Raw genomic sequence first — 20,575 nt, 5'->3', positions numbered from 1 at the left:
CATGTTTGGGACACATAAGCTTTATAACTTTTGCAGGAAGCTGGAAAAAGACACTCGTGTCATTCTGAATGAGAAAATATTTTCCACTGAAAGATAAAGATCTTTAACTTGCACCCATGTGCCTGTTTTCTGATAATTATGAAGAGACAGAGGTTTTCTTTTTTTAAGATCAGATTTATTGTCATGCAAACACACAAAATTACTCCTCTGCTTTTAACCCATCCAGGTTGGTACCTGTTGAACACACACATGCGCATGCACAGGGTCACACACTCATGGAGACAGATGCCATACACTGGAGTGGTGGGCAGCCAATCACAGCACCTGTGGAGCGTGGGGGTGCGGTGCCTTGCTCAAGGGCACCTCAGCCGTGGACTGCCACCCCTCCAGCTGTCAGTTTGAGTGGCGAGAGTAGGAATCGAACCACCAACCTTCCGGTTATTGGATGACCCACTCTAAGCCACCCTGGTTTAACTTAGTTTTTAGTTTTATAAATACAGACTCCTATTCATCATATCTACTGTTTTTCAAGTTTTTCAAAAAGACGTAGCTTATAGGGACATGATAACTATTAAGACACAACAAGGAAGACAGAGACGGTAATGCCAGAGGAAATAAAATAAAACAAAATAACATATTGTATGTCAGAGGGTCAGGCTTATTGTAATGCATTTAATTGCTGTTGCTAGCAGCATTTGTAAAAGATATTTTCTGGTAATAGACGTAGTAGAGCCACCATTGGGGCCATTGTAATATTTCAAACTTCCCAAAATGTTTCTTCCAAATATCTTTGATGCTGAAGAACACTTTAAAAACATTATTGTCAGGTAAAATTCAAGATTTGTGCAGTTTATTATGGATTTCGTAACAGTTAACCCTCATACTTGTTTTGTCAAAAAATTATCTTAATCTTCTCAAAGTGTCTCAAATCTTCTCAGAATTCTGAAATATGAAATAAAATTATGAGGTAAGATCTCCTCGTACCACTGGCTGGTTTCCTGCAAATCCGGTCAGCATTGAGAACGTTTGTCCGATTCCGGGAGAATCAGATGAAGGTGTCCCGCCTACACAGAACACAGACTCACTGAGGAAGCACAAGGTGAGCTGGACCAAGTCCATAACCCAAACCCAGGATAAAGAGGCTCAGTAAATGTAGTGTTGAAGGTGTGGAGGTGGATCAGTGTGTCAGAAGAGACTCTGTAGAAGGACAGAATGCCAGCAGGACAGTCCACATACACTGCTACTCTGTGACGGAGAGAGGGGGACGAGGAGGAGAAGGATGAAGGGATGGATGCTCCTTTTTTATTGTGCCAAACAGTGTAACCGCCTTCTAAAGAGTACAATGTCCAGGACTGATCATTCCCTCCAAACCAGCCATCATTTCCCTCTCCTCTCCTGCTGATTCCTCTGTAGCTCACTGAAATATGAACTCCTCCCGTCAACTCGACCTCCCAGTAACAGCGACCAGTCAGAGCATTTTCACACAGCAGCTGATGATTCTTGTCAAATCTGTCTGGATGATGAGGATACGACTGATGCTCCTCTGCATAGCTCAGCTTCCTGTTGTTGTCAGACAGTTTCACGTTTCTGTTCACAGTGTTTGTGTTGACTCTGAGTTCCCATGCATCTGATGAGAAAAAAAGGAAGAAGTAGTCATTCATCTTTTAGTCATCTGATTATTTTTAGATACTTTCATGATCACAGCCTACTCTGCAGCATATCAGTCGAGGGTTTAACAGAGCTTCAGTGAAAGGTAAGATACCAACTGGCTGCCATCCAACAGTCACTGATTAGATCAAAGTTTGTGTGACTCATGTGAGACGTGACTCCCTGTTTAGCTGATCGAACAGCTGACTGGTTGCCTCTCTGTGTTCCCTCTCAGATCAAAGCCTGTATTGACAGATCTCATAGAGCCACAACACAACACGGCCTTCAGCCTCTTTCTCGTGGAACCCACCCCAGGTTTGGATTTGGGCAGCAGACACCCACTCTGGTTTTAAGATTAGACTAAAAACTGTGGTGATGTAGGCTTTGGGTGTTAGGAGACCTTAACTGATGAATTCCCGTTACCTACTGTTTATGCCATTGTTGCTATTGTCACTATCACGCCTGGCTGTGTTGTTGTTGCTTTGGTTTCTGAGTCTTAGGTGAGGATTGAGCAGGTTTCCAGGTTGAGTCTGGATTGCTCCTGCCATCACACCTACTCTTCATCCGCCTTCATCAAGACACCCTTATAGGAGCTGCAGGAGCAACCAGTCTTCGCTTAACTTAACTTAGCTGCCTGCTCGCCCTGCCGCTGGCTCAGAGCCACTGCTTCACAGCCAGCGCCCTCCCCTTTCCTTCAGATTCCCTCCTGGATCTAAGTACCACCTTACCTGGATTCTCCTATCAGTCTACAATCACCTCCTCCGTATAATAAACTCTGTTAACCTTTATCCTCCCTGTTTCCAGTGTCTGCTCTTGGGTCCAAGTTACGTTAAGGCGGCTAGCAACCTAGCCGTGACTACGATTCATACATTTTATCACTCTCCAGCTATTTCTTCCTTATTATAAGCTAGTTTTTCCTTATCAATGGTGCGTGCTGAGCCTGAGTAGACAGTTTCCCTCTGTTATGGTGGAATAAAGTGCAAATGAAAGAAGTCAAGGGATTCCCAGTTAAATATTAAAATCAAATTCTGTCCTGGTGCCCGTTTTTCCATTTCGTATTTTTGATCTGAGCCTAAAAGTGAAATATGAAAAAACAGGCATTTTTTCATTTTTGATGGTTATAAAGGAAAAGAAAAAAAACAAAATAACCAGTCAATTTTTCATTATTTGATTTTTGATTTGCAATTGAAAAAGAAAAGAACGAAAGATACCCTGATTTTGATTCCCTACATTAAAATAACATTTGAAAACTTTACAAATGCCTGTAGTTTATAGTGGTTCAAAGTGATCAAATAGCAATTTATTTTGGTATCTTACAGTGTGATTTATACATGAAATTAATCAAAAAATAGTCAGGCAAACCATTTCCATGAAGGAAGAGTGAAGTCGGATAATGGTCGTGTTTACAGTGACCACTTTTAAGATAATTCGTACAAACACAGTTCCAAAAACAGTTAAAACTGTTTCTTAAAAAAAATATTAGATCATCTTGAACTTGATGGCAGCAGAAAAAGTTGGGACAGGGATGAGAAAAAGCTGGAAAAGCAGATGAAACATGTTGCAGCTAATTAGGATAACTGCCAACAGGTCAGTAACAGGACGAGTTCCTTAGAGAGGCACAGCTTCTCAGAAGTAAAGACGGCAGAGTTTCAGGAATCCTCAAAATCTACTTCAAACTTCAAATTATGGAGCAAATTCAGGATAATAAAGCACATAATATCATTTTAAGACTTTGAGAGTCTGACACGGCCCAAAATTAACACTGGATGCCTCTGATCTTTGGTGGCACGGCATTAAAAACAGGCTTTTTTCCTGTCATGTAAATCACTGCATGGGCTCAGGAAACCTTCCAGAAATCAGTTCACCGTGCTGCTAAATGCAGGGTAAATCTCTATCATGCAGAGAAGAAGCCATAGCAGAAACACTGCCGTTTCCAAAGCCTATTCAATGGCCTGAGGATAAACTCAAATTGCTATTTTTGGGGGGGAATTATAGATGCTGTATCCTCCAGGGTAAAGAGGAGGGGGAGCATCCATCTAACCTGCAGGAGGAAACCTAACTGCATACTACATCTATCAAAACAACATGGCTTTGTAGTAGAAGAGTCCGAGTGATGAACTGGCCTGCTTGCAATTCAGACATTTCCCCAGCTTGAACAGCTCGAATCTTAAATCAGACCAGAATGGGACAACAAAGGTCCAGCAGCTGGTCTAACAGAAATAGAGTCATCAAACTATTCTTTGGACTCTTTATGTAAAAATCATTGAAATTGCCGTTCGCTGTAAAGATACATTTTATAAATGAAACGCTTTTTGATTAATACGATCATAAACACACTTACATTTCCTCAGACCTGGTCTTGACCATTGGACTCCAGCAGGCTCTATCCTATAAAGTGTTGGGTTTTCATTACAAGGAAGCTATGGTTGCTAGTCATTTTCACTTCAATAGTACAGAACAATCACCGTGGCAACAGCATGCTTTTCCATACCTGAGCACGTCCAGTCTGAAGTTTGGATCTGCCAGTTTAGCAGACAGAAGCTTGACTCCTGAGTCTCCGAGCTGGTTGTAGCTCAGATCCAGCTCTCTCAGATGGGAGGGGTTGGAGGTCAGAGCTGAGTCCAGAGAAGCACAGCCTTCCTCCGTGACCATGCAGCCAGACAGTCTGCAGAAAATCAAAACGACATCAAATGTAAGGACGCTGCACAGCTGGATGAGTTAGTTTACCAGTGCAGAGGCAGTAGACTCCAGTGGAATTAAGCACACTGCAGGGGCTGATTTGCCATTCAAAGGGTTGGTCAAAGATCAATCATTGGTGATTTGCTCAGATACTGGGAAAATAATTTAATATCTAATGTTTCCAGTAACAGAGGTAAATTTCAACTTACAGTGTGTATAGAGTGTTGATGGACAGTCTGGACACACTTTTCTGTCATAAGAAGAATGCTTTAGATCGAGCATGTAGGCAGTACAACAAACCACATATTGTTATTTCAGGGTGCCATTGATCAGGAGAGGACTGGAGCTGCTGAGTGATGGCATTAAAGCTTAAAGCTCTTTCTATCCTGTGCATCCTGCCAGATATTAGCAAAGGGAAGAAAACGAAGCGGCTGGCACTTGGGAAATGGTAGGCTACAATGCCACCTAGGTCCTGGAAAGTGTAAAGCCCCATGCATAGACAAGAAGTTCAAATCTGCATTGAAGATGTCCAGAAAGAAACAAGGAAAGAGCCAGATTATGAAAAATCTCCAGTACTTAATGGAAACTAGCTACCATGCACCTGACAAAGACCTTGAGCTTCAGTCAGGGAGGTAATTCAGAAAGAGCCCAGACAGACCTGTCATGAGGGCTAATAAAGAAACGCTTTGTTTGTTTATAGAGGGAGAGTTCCAGCAGTTCCAAAGAAATCTGCCGCTCAGAAGAAATAACATGCACCTCATGACAGAGAGGTACATAAGCCAGGTTTCCATTTATTACTGCAGTAAATATGGACCGATCTCTGGAAAAGCCCCCAAAAAAAAGAAATATGAATTAGATTTGAAGACTGATTGAAGCAAATAAACTAGGCTGTGAATAGTCACCACAGGGGGGCGGTATAGGCTGTGTTGCTAGCAGTTAGAATTTAGTAAAAATGAAGGAGAGTTGCTGACCTAATCAGAAACTAGAGCTCTTACCTCGAGGGGAAACAAAACAACATCCAGTGCAGTGGATTTCCACAGAAAGACCATTCAGAGAGCTCCTCTTTAGGAATTACTGTCATTTCTGGGAACATCTGGGATGTTATAGCATACAGGGGAAGATATCACTCAGTCACACTAGTTCATGTCTGCCTGCTCAGACCAGAAACATCTGGGGATTCACATAATCATAACTCGTGTTTTTCTATTTCACCTAATGTGCATCAATTTTTAAGTGAACCTATTAATGTTTTGCCTATTAGTGTGAATATATTATTATTATTATTACTGTTTTCACTCATCTTTCACGTGTTTGAAACAGGAATAGTTGCCACAGTAAAGGCAGAAGGGCTTTGAAAGGCCAGTTCTAGCATTATGCTTTATCATATTATTTGGAGTTCAGTTCCTCTTCACACGCACTGGAGAATCATCTGTTGGACACAGTAAAGTTTAAGTTGATCACAATCATCTTAACTTCATAAGTTATCATTTCAAAACCTACTGCGACAGATATGAGCAGCCAGTAGTCATTTTACAAGTGAAAGTATTGATCACCATATGCATACGATGACATACAAAGATGAGCCATAACATTAAAACCACTGAGAGGTAAAGTGAGCAACACTTCTCATCTTGATCCAATGCAATGCTCTGCTGGGAAAAACCTACATCCTGGGACTTACATGGACTTCACTTTGACCAATTACCCCCCACCACTCCCCCAATGTGCATCTTTCCACCGAGGGACAGCATGTCAAAGAGCCTGAGGTGTTGCCCTGACCCCTTAGTTGTCCAGATACCAATCTGATGGGCTCTGATAGCATCCGTGGGCTGCAAGCCCAATACATGAAGACCCTCCCGCAGAACTCACAGGGTCCAAAGGATCCTTTGCTAAGGTCCTGGTACAAAACACTCTGGGACACCTTCAGATGTTCTTCATTCAGAAGAATGAGATCGATTAAACGATCGTCAGTTAAACGGTCATTTGTACCGTCGGTGCTTACCTGAGAGTTTGTAGCTTACAGTGTGGGTCTTTTATTCCTGATGACAGCTGCTTCACCCCTGAATCCTGCAGGTTGTTGTTACTCAGGTCCAGCTTGATCAGGCTGGAGCGCTCAGAGCGCAGAAGGGAGGAAAGAGCTCCACAGCTTCCCTCTGAGAGGTTGCAGACGCTCAGTCTGAAATTATAATTAACAAAAGGACAAAAAAGTATCAATAAAATGTGTCCCAAAATTCCCCCAGAAGAATGAATGTTCCAATATTCAACTTCGTCTTGAGTTCAGTCTGATGGTTTTCCGTATATATCAAAACGATAAGTTGTTAATGTCAAGAAGAGCTGCTCCAGACAGGTGATCAATATGTTTGAGAGTTAATCAGGAGGTTTGATTTAATGTAAAATGAATAAATATAAATCTACTGTAAGTTACGCTTCAACACTGAGCTATAAAAATAGAGATGTAGCTATATTTAGACCGGCGGATAGATTCCCACTCTCGCCACTCAAAGACAGCTGGAGGAGTGGCTGTCCCCTTCCGTGCCATGGCCGAGGTGCCCTTGAGCAGGGCATCGTACCCCCATGCTCCCGGGCGCTGTGATTGGCTGCCCATCGCTCCAGTGTACATGGCATCTGTCTCTATGAGTGTGTGACTCTGTGCATGTGTGTGTTTAACAGGTGCCGACCTGGATGGGTTAAAATTGTTCTGTACATGACAAATAAATCTAATCTTAATCTTAATTTAATAGGTCAGAGTTGCAACGTTAGGTAACATCATAGCGTGAATGTCAGTTCTTTAACAGAACAGTTCAACTTGAAATCTGACCTGAGAGCTGTCAGGTTACATTGTGGACTCTCCATTCCACGTGACAACAGCTGCTTCACTCCTGAATCCTTCAAGTTGTTGTTGCTCAGGTCGAGCTCTCTTAGACTGCACGACGGGAGCCAGAGAGCACTGACATCTGAGTCTGAGAGGAAACAGCCGCTCAGCCTGAAGAACGGGAAAAACGAATAAGAAGATAATCTGTGTTTAAATAAAATTACATTTGTTTTTTTAAGTTCGGCCTTTAGGTGGTATGTAATGTCCTCTATGCCAGTGGAAACATACTCTAAAACAGTTAGGATAGAGGCAATGGAATAGAGATAATGGTGTTCCTCAAAGATTGGTGACAGGTGGCAAGATTGGGTATAAAAGAAGAATCCACCAAAGACTTAGTCTTTCCAAGCAAGAACTCCAGCACAGAATCCTCTAACAGTTCAATAAAACTATCCAGCAAGTCACAAACTAACTGGCCTTTTAACATTTACAGTGCACAATATTTTGAAGAGATTCTTTGAGGGAAAATGCTCTCTTGTATTAAGCAAGAATGAACAGATTCCTCATGCAAATCTTCATTAGTCTCTTCACACAACTCAAAAGTGTGATTAAAATGAAGGCTGGTTTTACACAATGGTAAACATTCCCCTTTTCAAACTGTTTCTGAGAGTGTTGCTGGCATCGAAGTCAAGATTTTACACTTCTACAAATATTTGTACTAGTTACTTACAGGTACAGGTATTTTTGTTGCATTTTAGAAGACTATAAAGTGCACCCCCTTGTAAGCCCTAATGTGTTTTTCTGACCTGAGAGTTTCCAGTGAACAGTTTGGGGTCTTCAGTCCATCAGAAAGCTGCTTCACGTATGAATTGTGCAGGTTGTTGTTACTCAGATCCAGCTCTCGCAGACGGGAGGAATTAGAGGTGAGAACTGAGACCAGAGCTTTAAAACTTTCCTCTGAGAGGCTGCAGAAATTCAGGCTGAAAGGAAAATGTGAAAAGTATTCTTTCTGTGAAGCTTTAAAGCTCAAGATGATACATTATATTCAACTATTTGTGTACTTACAGAGCTTTGCTGGAGGCTTTGAGCACTGGCAGCAGCCTCAGAAGAGCCTCCCCAGAAGTAGAGTACTTCTTTAGGTCAAATACGTCCGAATTGGCTTCAGATGTCAGTAAGATGAAGACCAGAGCTGACCACTGGGCAGGAGACAACTTATCTGAGAGACTTCCTATTGCCAGTGACCGCTGGATCTCTTCCACCAACGAACGATCATTCAGTTCATTCAGACAGTGAAAAAGATTGATGCTTTTCTCAGTGGAAGGATTTCCACTGATCTTCTCTTTGATGTACAGGATTGTGTCCTGATTTGAGTTATTTCCTGTCTGCGTCAGCAGGCCTTGTAGAAGAGTCTGGTTGGTCGGCCTTGAAAGACCCAGGAGGAAGCGGAGGAACAGGTCAAGGTGTCCATTTGGACTACGTAATGCCTCATCCACTGCACTATTGTGAACTTTTTTCAAGTTTGTTTTAGTAATATCAAGTAATCTAGACAACACTGAGGTTTGTTTTTCTCTAAAGACATTGACTCCATGGGTGATGCAGGTCAGATGGACATGAAGAGCAGCCAGAAACTCCTGAACACTCAGATGGATGAAGCTGAACACCTTCTCCTGGTACAGCCCTCTCTCCTCTTTAAAGATCTGTGTGAACACTCCTGAGTACTTTGAGGCTGCTTCAATATCGATGCCACACTCTGTCAGGTCTGATTCATAGAAGATCAGGTTTCCTTTCTGCAGCTGCTCAAAAGCCAGTTTTCCCAGAGACTCAATCATCTTCCTGCTCTCTGGACTCCAGTGTGGATCTGTCTCAGCTCCTCCATCAAATTTAACCTTCTTCACTTTGGTCTGAACAACCAGGAAGTGGATGTACATCTCAGTCAGGGTCTTGGGCAGCTCTCCTCCCTCTCTGGTTTTCAACACATCCTCCAGGACTGAAGCAGTGATCCAGCAGAAGACTGGGATGTGGCACATGATGTGGAGGCTTCGTGATGTCTGGATGTGGGAGATGATCCTGCTGGCCTGCTCCTCATCTCTGATTCTCTTCCTGAAGTACTCCTCCTTCTGTGGGTCAGCAAACCCTCTGACCTCTGTCACCATGCCAACACAGCCAGGAGGGATCTGATTGGCTGCTGCAGGCCGTGTGGTTATCCAAAGGCGAGCAGAGGGAAGCAGGTTCCCCCTGATGAGGTTTGTCAGCAGCACATCCACTGAGGTGGACTCAGTAACATCAGTCAGGGGCTCCTTGCTGTGGAAGTCCAGAGGAAGTCGACACTCATCCAGACCGTCAAAGATGAACACAACCTGGAACTCTTCAAAGCTGCAGATTCCTGCTTCTTTGGTTTCAGTAAAGAAGTGATGAACAAGTTCCACCAAGCTGAACTTTTTCTCTTTCAGCACATTCAGCTCTCTGAAAGTGAATGGAAACATGAACTGGATGTCTTGGCTGGCTTTGCCTTCAGCCCAGTCCAGAGTGAACTTCTGTGTTAAGACTGTTTTCCCAATGCCAGCCACTCCCTTTGTCATCACTGTTCTGACCGCCTCATCTCTTGCAGGTGGGAGTTTAAACAAGTCTTTGAGTTTGATGGTTGTTTCCGATGCATCTATCCTGGATGCTGTTTCAATCTGTCTGACCTCGTGCCCATCATTGACCTGTATGCTCTCTCCCTCTGTGATGTAGAGCTCTGTGTAGATCTGATTCAGAAGGGTTGTGTTTCCTTCTTCAGAAACACACTGAACCTTCTCCTTCAGTTTGTTTTTAAGTTTACATTGACAAACGGCAGCAGGACTTTCTGAATGAAGATACATACGAAAAAAATTCATGAATAAAATAGAAAGTGAAGATTCCGGCATTTCGTTAGGAGCATCTTTTGAGACATTAATAATTATCACATTACTTCTTTGCAGATTGTCAGCCAGCTCCTCTTGCTTGATTTTCCTCAGGAAGTGCAATATGATCTTCAGAAACGTCTCGCACTGTTCTGCACTCACGCCATCCAACTCCTTTTCATCTGCTCTCTGACTTTCTAATTCTGGGTTGTCTGGACTCAACTTCTTCACAAAAGTGACAATTTTGTCCTCTAGCCTCTGAAACAGAGCAACATGTAAATAAACAACCTCATCGGAGTCACCAGATGTCAGAATGTCAGCTCACAGGTCTACACATGAAAGATAGAAGAGTGTTTACCATAAATATGTAGTCCACATATGTGTGATAGTCCTTTGCAGATTGAATACAGGAAACATCTGAGAACCCCTCTTCAACTCTGTGGAAAAATCAGGAAGATTAAGTTCTTCGTTACTTCTTTAAACTCAGAGACAAACACAAGGCAAAAGGGAACTGTATATGAGGAGAATGTTGCTTAAAACAAAACTTGGTATCTCCAAAAAATGTGTGAACTAACAGAGACAAATGTCATGCTTGCAGGTAAGACATTTACACAGTGGAGATACCGTATAACTCACACAGTTTTTACAGAGACAGCTGTACAACTACACCTAACTGTTCCACAAGAAGAGCATTGTTTCCCCTAAACTCGTTCGTGTAATTAGTGAACAAAATCATCAAGCATAATTAGTTTTATTTCTGACATCAGAGCCCCCCGATACCCATTAGGAGTTCCCAGAATAATTAGAAATATGCAACATTAGCTAAAGCTTCCAGATTTTCTGAGATAGAAATTGAGAAATTAGATAGATAGAGTGGTGTGGTGGTTAGCACCGTCACCTCACAGCAAGAGGGTTCCAGGTTCAGTTCCCAGCTGGGGCCTTTCTGTGTGGAGTCTGCATGTTTGGGTTCTCTCTCGGTACTCTGGCAGGTTAATCAGTGGCTCTAAATTGTCCCTAGGGGTGAGTGTGAGTGGCCCTATGATGGACTGGTGACCTGTCCAGGTTAGCCCTGCCTCTTACCTCAATGACAGTTGGGATAGGCTCCAGCCCCCCCACTGCCCTAAATTGTATAGAACATGGATGGATGATATATGCTAACCTAAAAGCTTAAGTTATATTAAAGAAGATGTCAGGATTTTTAGAAGTGGGTCTGGCCCTGTGATGGGCCAGGGTGTAACCTGCCTCCCAGCCAGTGGTAGCTGTGATAAGCTGCAGCCCCAACGCAACCTTGAGAGGGATTAAGCAGGTATAGAAAATGGATGGATGGATGAATTGAAGTGGGCCTGACTTTCAAAGTGAGAGTCTCTAAATGGAAAATCTGTCCCTAAGGGCCTGCTGCCAGCATGTACCCACGTGTGAACAAAACGGAGAGGCATGGCTCAACAGTGGAGTCCAGAGTTTATGGAGCTGATGGGAGGAATTGTCAGAGAAGTTATTAACCGGCCAGCAGCTAATATATTCCTACAATTTGGGCCACTCAGCGCAACACGTGCAAAGACTCGTGCCCAGAAGAGGGATCAGCAGCCTCCCAGCACTTCATGGTCCAGCTGCAGACGAGCGGAAAATAAGTATGCTTTCTCGTTATTAACTATATTTCCTCTCATGCCATGATAACATTTTTCAAGGTTTATTAAGTTCAAGAGATCTCAAAGAGGCAGACCCTGAGGAGGAAAGTCAAGTGGGTCACTCCATGCCCTGAAATGATCCGCTTGAATAGAGATGTAACTTAATGGAAGAAAAACAAGCTGCTTTACTGTCTTTATTATTTACTGTCTTTGTTATTTAAATGCAGTAAAATAAGGTCTGCAATGTCACAATTAATCTTTTTCTATGCTCAGCTACTTCTCTCATATTATCTGTTAAAGAACTGAGTTTCGTAAAATGCTGAACATGGTGATTTTTCAGTGTTAGCTCGAGTCCTGTCTGTTGCTCAGCTGACAGCTAACTGTGTGTGGAAATCCACATGAGCATTAGCATACAGAGCAGGCACGTAAGAGTTCAGAACTGGTCACTGAGGATTAATGTGAGGGTGCTTCGCAAAGGCGGGACACATGTTAGCAAACATATGTGAACAGCCTGAAAATGTGAGATAATATTCCACATTTAAAGCACATGTAGCTACCATGCTGAAAATATTACTTCTTTTCAACAATAAACCAACTCTTATTGTTTGTGACAGCTTACATTTCCTCAGGAGATGAGAGCTGTCTTTTAAACGCAAGGGGGGTCTCTTTGGACATGTCACTCATGTCAGACAAACTGGGGGCAGGAGAGTCTGGTCTCCTCTGGCATCGGATCCTAAGAAAAATCCAAACAAACAAAGAAGATGGATGAAAATGAGTAAAAACATCATTTTCTGGTAATCACAACTCTGACATAGTCAGGCTTATGACTGGACTTTGAATGTCAGTCCCACATGGTGGGAGAGAGAACATGTTTCCAAATGTCTTAGCAACAGGTAAAGAAAAATGAAGAAAAAATTTTTAAAAATCAATAAATCTCATCCCTTTTTGTCCGTGTGTTGTTGCAGTAATTTTCACAGCCTACTTGTGAGATATTTTGGTTGGCAGACATGTGTTTCTGTGTGACTGGCGACAGGTCGGGCCGTTCAGCTCTCAACTTACAGTCCAAGGTTGGCAGTGTTGGGAGAATCTTCCTGCCCTTCAGAAGCACTACTGGGCTCACTCTGGTTGATGTAGTAGGTGTGGCCCAAAAGCTCATATGGGCCAGCAGGGGATTCTTATGGTGCAAGAGTCTTTTAGCGGTTCGAACAGCCTGCTTGTTCATTCCCAGATCTGCGTTGTGGGCTTGACGTGATATGGTCAATATCGTACTCTTAACGAAATCTTTTTAAGGTTTAATATGCCAATTGTTGAGCAGACCGTGTTGGGGACCCCACATGGTGGTCTTCAGCATTGCCACTATAAGGTCCTCTGTTGTCCTGGGTAGTTCTAGTATCTCAACAGAGTGGGACTGATAAACTACATAGTAATTCTTCCCCATGTGTTCACAGAAGTCCATTCCAATCCTTAACAAGGGCCTGTCTGGAAGAGGGGTTGGGTTAAGTGGTTCTTTTCTCTTCTTTTCTTATTTACATGGCAGAACTCGCAGCTCTCCAGCCTTTACCTCCAATTAGCTGACAGACCTGGCCACCATAATGAGGTCTGAGCCATCTCCCTGCATTTGGTGCCTCTCGTGGATTCTGCTCCATATCTCTTCTTTCACTGATAAAGGTATCGCAATACGGCTTCCCAAAGTGACTAGCCCATTGTATTCTGAGAACTCACTTCTGCAGTGGTAATAAGCTCTTGCTGAGGGCTGCAGAAGGCTAGTGTGGTCTGGCCATTCATTCCTTATCATCTGCAGTTTGCTGTCTGCCAGAGTGGTTCTCCTAATCTCTGCCTGGATGCAGGTAAGTTGCAGCCAGGCAGTTTGAGTTTACAAAGCAGCATACATCTATTTGTGTGTCGCTGCCTTTGTGTTGGCTGCTGGACTTCCACCACTAGCCTTTTCCCTGGTGCATACTCCACAACAACATTAAATCTCACAACCCTGAGGAGCAAGCAGGCTTTGGCACCTGATTGGCATGGTGCATTGTAAAATCAGATATGAACACACACACAACCAACTGTTTGTGACAGCTTACATTTCCTCAGGAGATGAGAGCTGCCCTTTAAATGTAAGGGGGATTTCTATGGACCTGTCACTCATGGCAGACAAACACCTGGGGGCAGGAGAGTCTGGTCTCTGCTGCCAGGTCCTATGACAAAATCAAACAAAGAAGATGGATGAAAATGCATGACAACTCTGACATAGTCAGGCTTATGACTGGACTTCGACACACGATGGGACAGAGAATAAGCTTCAAGCTGTCTTAGCAACAGATGATATAAAATGTAAAAAATAAAGATAATCATCTCCTTTTGTCCATATCTTGTTGCAGTAATTTTCAAAGGCTCAGTGTGATGTTATCATTGGTAGACATGTGTTTCTGTACACAAAATGTCAGTGGTATGCTGTGTAAAAAATGTGTTGTGTTCCCGTTTATGCTGAGCTGGAGCCGATTAACACCTGCATCTAAAGCAGAATCGTTTCAGTTAGTGCTGAACGGCTGAATTCAATATATTTTCTTTGAATTCAAGAGCCAAATGTTAGCGAGCGTTAGCATTTTTTTTTTAAATTCAACACAGCTTTAATGCCGAGTTTGGAATTGTCACCTTCCCTTCTATTAAAGGCTGTATTACTATCTGGTAGATGAATAATTGTCATGCACCTCAGTCCAGGAGCAGGATCAGGTTTAGTTGAGTGGGGAGTGTACTGGGCCCAGATGTGCCAAAAGTGACCCAGATCAGTGTGTGCTGCATGGGTGAGCTTCCAAACAACAAACACCCGTCAGTGTCCAGAGTCTGTTTACACTGTCACTAACACGCCTCCTGCTGATCTGACCAAATTTGTACAACTTTATCTGCATCAGTTTTCACTTGCTATCAAAATATTTCTCAACATGCGTGTCCAGTGACCACATGTGGCAAAAAAAGATTTAGCCTTCCTCACACTTTTTTCTGTGGGCAAAAACAGGAAGTCAGCGGTAGAAGTCACATTAAAAAGCTGTATCTATCAAAAATGTATGATATGTGGAGAGAAGTAAACACAAAAATATGGATTTGTCCTGTTGCAGAGCTCAGTGCACCTCAACAGCCTAAACCTAAGATTCCTAAAGTCTCCGAATGGTTTTCAATCCTACAGTTTTCATCTTGAACCAGTGGCCACAGAAAAGCCTAAAAAAACAACAATCCTCCACTCTGTATGACCTGTAATACAACCATGGGCCGTGTGCACACTTTAATGTGCAACACCTGTTAGCATGTGTTTCTCTAACGGCTTTAATGCTTTGGGAGCAGACATAAGCACGACTGGGTGCTAAATATTTATGGCAGAAAGTAAAAGGTTTAAATGTGTTTTTGATTGCTGAAAATGTAGAACTAAACCTGAAGTTACCTTGCAAAGACACTAATCCTGCTTGAAAGTATTTGCATGTACTTAGGAACGTAAGCGCTGTCCACTTATGATTGGATCATCTAAGACACACGTTGGTGAAAACAGCATCTTACAGATTCTCATCTTACCCCCAAGCTTTGGATTGGCTCTCATGTTCCTCACGCAAGGTGGTTTTAGACTCCATCCAGGTTGTCCTCACCCTGGCTCATAGCAAAGTCAACATCTATTGGATAGACTGATAACAGTCAAAACGGGCGACTATAACCTGCTGGGAGAGATCACATGTTACTTCTTCCTATTGCTCAGAACCACATGACAAATACAGAGAGCTCTTACGAGGGGAACTTTGGAAAGATTTGAAAAAGCGAATTCCTCTTAATACCAGATACATTCGCGTGACAGCTTTTCTATAGTTAGACATGTTAATGGTCCTCTGAGCTCTATGAGGCATAATTCACAAGGCTCTTTGGTGTTTTGGATTTCTCTAAAGTATAAAGAACGTCCTCTTGTATTCTCTTACTTGAGGATGAGATCAGTTTTCACTTTTCTTTGCCTTTGAAACAGTTAAAGTACCAAACATCCAAAGTTGTTTTTTGGGAATATAAAATGGAAATGCATGTGTGTTTTCCATTTTCATCTCTAAAATAGTAATTGTAATTGCAAATTGTAATTCAAGTCTAATGAAAACCATACAACTTGTTTTGCTTTTATTTAGAAGAGTTTACACAGAAGAGTGGGGCGCGGATTCAAATTCTTGTGCGCACATAAGATATAATAAATGTCACCAGAAATTCAGGCCGAATATTCTTTTTTATTATTATTTAGCAAAGTTGTTTGTGAAACAGGTTTATTAAACCAAAGTAGACATCTATAGTGTGGCTGTTGTAAAGTGACAGAAAAGCTGTGAACAACAAGTTTCTTTGGACAGTTCTGCGAAAATACAAAGTTTGCGCACGTTTTGTCACTGACTTTTCATAAAACCTTCATAAAAGTACAGCTCGATGATTCTCCAGTAGCCTGATTTCAGGTTTTTATCACTTAACAGCACTGTTTAAGGAAAATGTGTCCATCTCTGTGGAGTGAAAACATTTAGAATACCACTTTAAGCTTACTTCCTGTATCATTTCTTATGTATATCAAGATTATGCAACATCGTTCTGAAACGCAAATAACTTTATGTAACCGCGAGGGTCCAAAGTCCGCGGAACAGGGACAATATATAAGCGTTTAAATTCAGGGCGGAGAGCCGATTCACGCGTAATGACTCATTTTATCATTAAAATGTTACTTTATGAGACCGAGCAGCACAGAACAGTTTTCATACAAACTTTTTTTTCATCAAAAACGTATTTACTTTTGAGCCTCTGTCTTTCTTATTAAGTAAAGCTAAAGGCAGCTCACACTGAGAAGCCGAGCAGAGCTCTTTACGCGTATAAAAATTAAGAATACTGCTTACCTTCAGACGGTAAAAACAGACTACGTCACGTCTGCAAAGTCTTTGTTGTTAAGTGAGACTAAAGTGAAACTTAACATAAGACGTCAGTGCAACAGGAAGAGCAAAGAGATTGTGAAATCGAGATAACTCAAACTGACTGAGGATCAAATGAATGAACAGATTTATAAATAAATACATAGAAGAGAGACAATAACCAGACTCCAACATAAATGTATATAAAAAACCATCACATCTTTCCTAAAATGGCTGAAGAAATCTTGCTTTACCTGAACTTCAGCATTTCAAAGCACACACATACATTAAAAAGGGGCTTTCACACATTTTTGACCAATTTTTGCCAAAGAAGAGTGCAAGTTGGAATTATTTCCTCATTTTGTCACGTAGGGCTCAACTGACCAAAGAATCATTCGTTGTGACCAACAAATAAGTTGCAGTTCTGCATTTTTCCCTCACAGGCGTTCAGTGGGTCAAGATGTCATTTCAAGCACACAAGCTGATATTTTGTCCTGGCATCGAACCAGTTTTGAGATATGCAATCATTCAGATTCATTAGAATGGATTAGAACAAGAAGCTTCGTAGGATGGAACATGCTTTGAGAAAACAGACAAAACATCGCTTTCACAACCCCCGGGACCGCCCCCAGGAGGTGGGATGACGGGCCGGGACGCGCTCGGCGCTCCGTAGAGTGTCCCGGAGCTGCGAACACCGCCCACAGGTGGAGGGATGAAGGCCCGGGACGCGCTCGGCGCTCCGTAGATTGCCCCAGAGCTGCGAACACCGCCCACAGGTGGAGGGATGAAGGCCCGGGACGCGCTCGGCGCTCCGTCGAGTGCCCCGGAGCTGCGAACACCGCCCACAGGTGGAGGGATGAAGGCCCGGGACGCGCTCGGCGCTCCGTAGAGTGCCCCAGAGCTGCGAACACCGCCCACAGGTGGAGGGATGAAGGCCCGGGACGCGCTCGGCGCTCCGTAGATTGCCCCGGAGCTGCGAACACCGCCCACAGGTGGAGGGATGAAGGCCCGGGACGCGCTCGGCGCTCCGTAGATTGCCCCGGAGCTGCGAACACCGCCCACAGGTGGAGGGATGAAGGCCCGGGACGAGCTCGGCGCTCCGTAGAGTGCCCCGGAGCTGCGAACACCGCCCACAGGTGGAGGGATGAAGGCCCGGGACGAGCTCGGCGCTCCGTAGATTGCCCCGGAGCTGCGAACACCGCCCACAGGTGGAGGGATGAAGGCCCTGGACGCGCTCAGCTTATAACCTTATGAGCTGCTGTGCCTTTTGCAGTAACTCACACAAACTTGATCATTGTAGTAAAATTCTGGCCAGTTCTCACTTCATAAGCCCTTGTTTATGTCTCTCTGGAACTTCGGGGGGGTGGCTCCTGCCTGACCTTCCACAGAGTTTTTTTTTTATCTGGGCACTGACAACAGACAAGATTCAATCCAGCTGCTGCTTCACTGCCAAGTTATGGTCTCTGTGAAACCTACCACATCACAGAGTCCTCTTCACACGAGGAGATGTTTTCGGATGACTTTTCAATCTGCATTTGTAGTGTTTAACTGAGTTAGAAAGTTTGTTCTCACAACCTCTGAGCTTGGAAGCATGTCTGAGATATTTTTCCAGACCCTTGCATGTGCTATCCTACAGCTTTTCTCTCTGTTAGATTTGACCAATAAAACATTCTTGACTTTTGACATATTCCTGTTATTGAGAGCCCGAGGAATTGAACGCAGAAGGTTTGCAACTTGAAGCAGTTTCCCAACCTCTTCAACTATCTTGTAACACATTTTATTCTTCCCTTTGGATTTTACAAGCTGCTCATTATCTATCTTTGATTTCAGGAGGAAGAAAATGGACAGTCAGCCATCGGCATGGAGGACGTGTACAACACCCGAAGGATAAAGAAACCTTCTCAAGGATCCACCTCAGCCCAGACATTGTCTGTTGAACTGTTGCTGTTCTTACGAATGCTTTAGATCACTAAAAGCAATGTTTTAATGCCATCAGTGCACTTAACAAACCACAAACCTGAACATCCTCTTATAATGACTGTGCGGTGTCATTTAAAGTTATGAGTGCCTGTGTAATGGAGTTGTGTGGTATTTCCATAGATTTCTAATTATGTATCAACTTATTTTATCTTGTTCATTTTACTCATGTTATTGCTTTTAGATCCACTCTATCCTTGTTTTGTTGTTTTTTATTTATTTATTGGGGGGGTGATGATTTTAATTTTCTTTTTATTGTGTTTATATGACAAATAAAGATCTATTTTATATTCACGTTGAAGCAACAAGCTGAAACAGTAATTCAATCGACCACTAGAGGTCGCATTTTCATTCCAAATGATTATTGGTTGCATCTTCCAGATGCATCTTTGCATCTTTGCAAATTCCAGGTGAAGACTTTCATATCTGATTATAGCTAGAAAGAAGATTTCGGTGTCCTCAGCAGTTGGCTGTATTGTGACTCTTCTGTGGGAGCATGCAGACCAGCCTTCTATCCCCTCACATCGATGGGAGCCTTCGGTGTCCACGCTGTTGTTGTCGGCTCACCTTTTATTCTTCTTTGAAGCCCTTTTGACAAACATGTTGAGCATGTTTATGTCTCTTTATTTCTGATTCTGCTCCTTATTTTGCTCCAACATTACAGCTTGTTGGATATCCAGGTGCGTTTTCTTCTTGAAAAGATCTCAATCACAGGGGCAATCAACCCCTCTTTCATGGCTGTGGTCCCTGGTTCAATGTGGCAATAGGTGTACAGCTGAGTTCAGTTTAGATAATGTGAGAACAGAAAATAATAGATTTTAAATTAAAGTAGATATTTTCTAACACAACTCCCACCTCTAACATAAAATGGGGGAAAAAACTATGTGGAAGAGCCCCCAGGAGGAGGGAGGAAGGCCAATCTGTTGGGTTCCTTTGCTGGGTTATTGTTTTTAAATTGGCTTTGTAAGTATGAATTGGACTAAAATCTTTGGATTGTGATTACAGGGAACTGGACTCTAATTGGCTTGAATTGGACTGTACCAAAGTGCCTTGAGATGACATTTGTTGTGAGTTGGCGCTACATAAATAAACTGAATTAAGAACAGGAATAAGAAGCAGTGAAAAAGAAGAATCAGAATATCGATGACACCACTGTGGTGGGGCTCATCTCCGGTGGGGATGAGTCCTCCTACCCGGGTAATGTGGAGCAGCTGGCTGCCACCAGGAGGAATTTCAGGAGGAAGAAAATGGACATTCAGCCGTCGGCCGTCCTCTCCCTTCCATGGAAGGAGACATTGTCTGTTGAACTGTTGCTATTCTTACGAACGCTTTAGATCACTAAAAGCAAAAGCAAACAGATCAGTTTTAATGCCAGCAGTGCACTTAACAAACCACAAACCTGAACATCCTTTTATAATGACTGTGCGGTGTCATTTAAAGTTATGAGTGCCTGTGTAATGGAGTTGTGTGTTATTTCAATTGATTTCTATAAGCTGCTAATTATCTATATGCTTATTTTATCTTATTTATTTTGCTCATTTTATTACTTTTAGATCCACTTTGTCCTTGAATTATTATTTTTTTGGGAGGGGGGGTTGGCACCAGGTAATTGTATTGTACTCGACAGCTGGGATATTGAAGCAACAAGCTGAAACAGTCATAAAATCGACCACTAGAGGTCGCATTTTCCTTACAAATGATTGCTGGTTGCACCAGTCTGAACAAACACCACATGAGCACATTTGGGTGAGGACTTGTTTCTACACCTGTTCAGTTTCCTTTTATAAAGCTTGAGTGAGCTACACTGAAAAGTTCATTAGATCAATGCTTGCAGTTTAATAGATTTTTTTCTGTTTCAGTTTTTTCTTAATTTCCTTATTTAGACACATGAAAATGAAAAAAATAATAAAAACAGATGCTCAAAGTGTATTATCTTCAGGTGATTTTTTGTCTGTTTCACAGAATAACTCCTGAACCTTAGGAGGAATGGATCTCATCTGTCCTGCAAAGATTAAGATGAAGTGACTCACCAGCTGTTTCTGGTCTGAGACAAAC

At 42.7% G+C, this 20,575-nt stretch overlaps 1 protein-coding gene across 3 annotated transcripts; it reads right to left on the bottom strand.

Moving 5' to 3' along the window:
• Positions 1 to 166: 166 nt before the first annotated feature.
• LOC140317698 (protein NLRC3-like) lies at positions 167 to 16,642 on the bottom strand. Of its 3 annotated transcripts, none has more exons than XM_072395179.1 (13): positions 16,532 to 16,636; positions 15,204 to 15,340; positions 13,724 to 13,837; positions 12,262 to 12,375; positions 10,376 to 10,454; positions 10,086 to 10,275; positions 8,201 to 9,980; positions 7,942 to 8,115; positions 7,145 to 7,309; positions 6,329 to 6,502; positions 4,139 to 4,312; positions 3,989 to 4,035; positions 167 to 1,627 (listed from the first exon to the last, which is right to left on the bottom strand). In XM_072395179.1, the coding sequence occupies exons 2-13, from the start codon at positions 15,257 to 15,259 to the stop codon at positions 1,065 to 1,067; spliced, it is 3,630 nt and encodes a 1,209-aa protein (XP_072251280.1). In that variant the 5' UTR covers positions 15,260 to 15,340; positions 16,532 to 16,636; the 3' UTR covers positions 167 to 1,064. The 3 variants fall into 3 exon arrangements, with proteins under 3 accessions (XP_072251280.1, XP_072251281.1, XP_072251282.1); XM_072395180.1 differs by having other exon boundaries at positions 15,204 to 15,343; positions 16,532 to 16,588; XM_072395181.1 differs by lacking the exons at positions 167 to 1,627; positions 3,989 to 4,035; positions 4,139 to 4,312 and adding an exon at positions 5,393 to 5,755 and having other exon boundaries at positions 16,532 to 16,642.
• Positions 16,643 to 20,575: the final 3,933 nt, after the last annotated feature.

Source organism: Leuresthes tenuis, unplaced genomic scaffold, assembly GCF_036924035.1.
Source record: "Leuresthes tenuis unplaced genomic scaffold, fLeuTen1.0.hap1 SCAF_11, whole genome shotgun sequence".
NCBI lineage: Eukaryota > Metazoa > Chordata > Actinopteri > Atheriniformes > Atherinopsidae > Leuresthes > Leuresthes tenuis.
The sequence above is the reverse complement of the archived record's forward strand: the minus strand, read 5'-3'. Positions and strand labels throughout refer to the sequence as shown.